This window comes from Myotis nattereri, assembly GCF_964212035.1.
Source record: "Myotis nattereri genome assembly, chromosome: 9".
Classification (NCBI taxonomy): domain Eukaryota; kingdom Metazoa; phylum Chordata; class Mammalia; order Chiroptera; family Vespertilionidae; genus Myotis; species Myotis nattereri.
The window spans coordinates 61542349-61546096 of NC_138084.1; the positions used below are offsets into that span (position 1 = coordinate 61542349).

Genomic DNA, 3748 nt, shown 5'->3' on the forward strand with positions numbered 1-3748 from the left:
CCACAGATGGCAATACCCCTTAAGTTGTTTTAAGTGGACTCATGCTGAGTGTACTCTTTTGCAACCTGCTTGTTATGTTCATGTTGATGTTTGTGAAGTTTACCTATATGGATGCATGTGAACCTACTCCAGATATTTTCAAACATATATATGACATTAATATAGTGCTGCATTCTATGAATATACTGCAAACATATATATGTGATATTAATATAGTGTTGCAGTCTATGAATATACTGCAATTCAGTTACTGTTTTTCTGTTGATGAAAATGCAATTGATTTCCATTTTTATTATTACAAACAATGCTTTTTTGAGCATTCTTGTCCATGTCTTCTGATGCAAATAAGTTTTTCTAGATTTTAGTCTCAGTAATGGAACTGCCAGGTCTCAGTATATGACATATTCAACTTTAGTAGGTGATGCCACGTGGTGTTCCAGGGAGAATGTGCCAATTTGCAGTCTTACTAGCAATGTGCAAGGGTTGCCATTGTTCCTCAGTCTTACCAACTGCATATTCTGAGGCTTCTTAATATTTTCCAAACAGATGGATATAGAATGGTTTCTCACTGTGATTTTTATTAATGAGGCTGAGCATATTTTCATATGTTTATTTGCCACTTGTGTTCTCTCTTCTGTTATATACTTATCCATTCTTTTTTTTAAATTTTGTTTTATTGCTTAAGGTATTACAAAGAGTATTACATATGTCTCCTTTTCTTTTTGCCCCTTGACCTTTCCCCGGCCTCCCCTAACCCCCAGTGTCTTGAGTCCATTGGTTATGCTTATATGCATGCATACAAGTCCTTCGGTTGATCTCTTAACCGCCCCCCGCCCAACCCTCCCCGCTATAGTTTGACAGTTTGTTCGATGCTGCTCTACCTCTGTATCCATTCTTTTTTTTTTTTTTTTCCACAACAAACAACTTTATGCCTCACTTGTACAATCTAAAAGTTAATGGTCACAGGAGTGCCATCCTGAACTTGGAATGTATAACCTTCAGAGGTAGTTTCTGGCACAACATTTTGATCTTCCTCTTCCTCTACAGAAAAATAGTTCTCAATCAAGTTTAGTGACGCTTTGTACACAGACTCATTTTCATGGTATTGTAGAGCTTCAATTTTGTCCAAACCTCCACATTCTTCAATCATTATACTTAGTTTCTCAGTTTCACCTAGTTTCTCAGCAGCCTGAAATATATTTGAAATGGCATCCAGAATAAACAGAATAATTTTGGCATCTTTCGCAGTTAAGAGGTTCATCAGTGGTTCTATTATGCCACAATGAACGAGGTATACAATTTGTTCAACTGTTCCACCACTTGTATAGTTGGCCACAGCCCATACAGCTTCCTTTTGTGTCTGAAAGTCCGCCTTAGCAAGAACAACAATGAGGAATGGGACTAATCCATGATTCACAACTTGCTGTATCTGGTCCTGGCGGCCAGCTGTGATGTTTGACATTGTCCATGTAGCTTCCTTCTGAATATTAGTTTCAGAGTTCATCAGTAGGCTGGGAAAGATGGCAAGTGCTCCTGCATCTATTACAACCTGCGTCTGTTCATGTGTCCCAGCGACAATATTTCCTATGGCTCTTAGCACAGGAGTCACAATTGGCAATTCAGTAGCTCCTAGGAGCTTCACAAGTTGGGGTACAACTCCTGTTTTCACAATCATTTCAATCCGTTCATTTGGACCATGAGTAAGGTAGAAAATGGCCCAGCAGCTATCTGCTAATACTTCTGGATCATCATGATACAGGAGACGAACTAAAGTAGGAAGAATCTGCTCAACAGCATCTAATGGGGGTACAAGATTCTTGTTGCGACAAAGGTTTAAAAGTGTCCAGGTCAGATTACGTAAGTAATCACATGCTAAAGACGACATATCAGGAACTGCAAGAAGAGCCAACAGTGGGTCAACTGCACCATACCTGATAACCAAGTCTCGGAAAACTGGACCATCTCCTGCAATATTTCCTAGGGCCCATACAGCTTGTTCACGGATGTGAGCGTGGGGAGATGCCAACAGAGAAATGAATGCTGGAATAGCACCTCCATCTACTACAGCTTTGGTCTGTTCCGAAGTCCCGGAAGCAATGATAGCGAGGGCCCAAGCAGATTCAAACTGGATGGGACTACAATCAGTTCTGCCCATGAAGTACACAAATTTTGGGATCAAACCAGCCCAGATTATGTTGTCTATGGGTGGCTGTTTTTCCCTAGAAAGCAGCTTCCTTGCAGCCTGAGTAGCTTGGAGCTGGCTTTCCAAATTGTTGCTATTTATGCCTTTGACAATGTCCTCAACAGACCAATTTACAGTGCCCTGGTTGTTGCGGTTTTCCTGCAGTGGAGACATAGCATCATCGGGAAAGGAGCTCAGATTTCTTCTTTTCAGCATCTGGTCATCCTTCTTAGCTTTCCTCAGCTCCACATTAACTTCTATTCGGCGCCGCCTCATTTCTGTACTGTCTTTCCCCTTGTTCTTGAATCTGTTAAGGCGGGCAGCTGGCGAATTAGCATTCTCGTTGGTGGACATGGTTAAAAGACAAAGGGAGAAGCTCCACACAGGCACTCAGGCCGCTCACAGGAGACCCGTGAGCGGAGGACGGGCTGCAGTTCGGTTGCTCCGAGAACGTCTACAGCTGCTCAACTCTCAGACGGTGTGTTGGGATCCAACCCCAGCAGATCCAGGGGTTCCCAAAGGTGTGGATGGAGTCAGCGAAGAATGAAGGACACAGAGACAGCGTTCAGTTGATCAGCAGCCTAGCCAGGATCTTCAGCCAAGTTCTGTCCAGGATCTCCAGCCAGGTTCTGTGTTTTACTGTCTTGTTACATCTGTATTTATACCAGTTGATTTTAATCCTATCAATTTCTATTCCAAAGGTTAGGGCGTTTCTTATCTCCATTCCAGGAAGTAAAGATTATGTAGCTTAAGCGTGATTGTTCATAGTTAAAGTGATTAACTACCCGCCTGGCACTTAGTTAAGGGGTTTTATTCCCTCCCTAACTTCAGGGAAAAATCCCTACCTGGGGAAACAACCTTTCTCGGAGAGGTGACCTTGGTTAAAACACATAGCGCCAAGAAGGGGAGCAAACATATTAAGAACAGTATGCCATATACGCCAGTTCCCTTGAAACATATGCTGTGCAGATGTTTCTTCCCTGCAGCGACTATGTCAAGCAGCAGGGATGGACCGGCTTCTTGCAAATTCCCCCTTTCTTATTTTTTATTTTTATTTTTATTTATTTATTTATTTTTTTAAAATATATTTTACCGATTTTTTACAGAGAGAAAGGGAGAGAGATAGAGTTAGAAACATCGATGGGAGAGAAACATCGATCAGCTGCCTCCCGCACATCTCCCACTGGGAATGTGCCCGCAACCCAGGTACATGCCCTTGACCGGAATCGAACCTGGGACCTCTCAGTCCGCAGGCCGACGCTCTATCCACTGAGCCAAACCGGTTTCGGCTTCTTATTTTTTAAATGATAGCGCATGTAAATCAGTGGCCACCTCTCGGATTGGGTTGTTTAAGACTCAGAAGAAGACTGATAAGTAATGATAGCGAGCATAGTTATAAACATAGTGGATGGAGTGCAGAAGGAGCCTTGTTCCTGTAGAAGGTTGCTGGCCTCTTCAGTCAAGGGATTTCAGCTGTCTTCAAGTCGGTGGTTTGGCTGTACTTGTTGATCTGGCTAGCGGGCGGCATCATTGGTGATGGGCTTCCCGAAGCTTCAGTGAGTTGAA

General features: G+C 42.7%; 1 protein-coding gene across 1 annotated transcript; it reads right to left on the reverse strand.

Annotated features, from left to right (window-relative positions):
- Window positions 1–917: 917 nt before the first annotated feature.
- LOC308524456 (importin subunit alpha-1-like) lies at window positions 918–2536 on the reverse strand (the record flags this gene model as incomplete). The annotated part of the gene is made up of 1 exon (XM_081098914.1): window positions 918–2536. One exon carries the CDS (start codon window positions 2534–2536, stop codon window positions 947–949), a length of 1590 nt encoding a protein of 529 aa, XP_080955040.1. The 3' UTR covers window positions 918–946.
- Between the last annotated feature and the right edge of the window lie 1212 nt (window positions 2537–3748).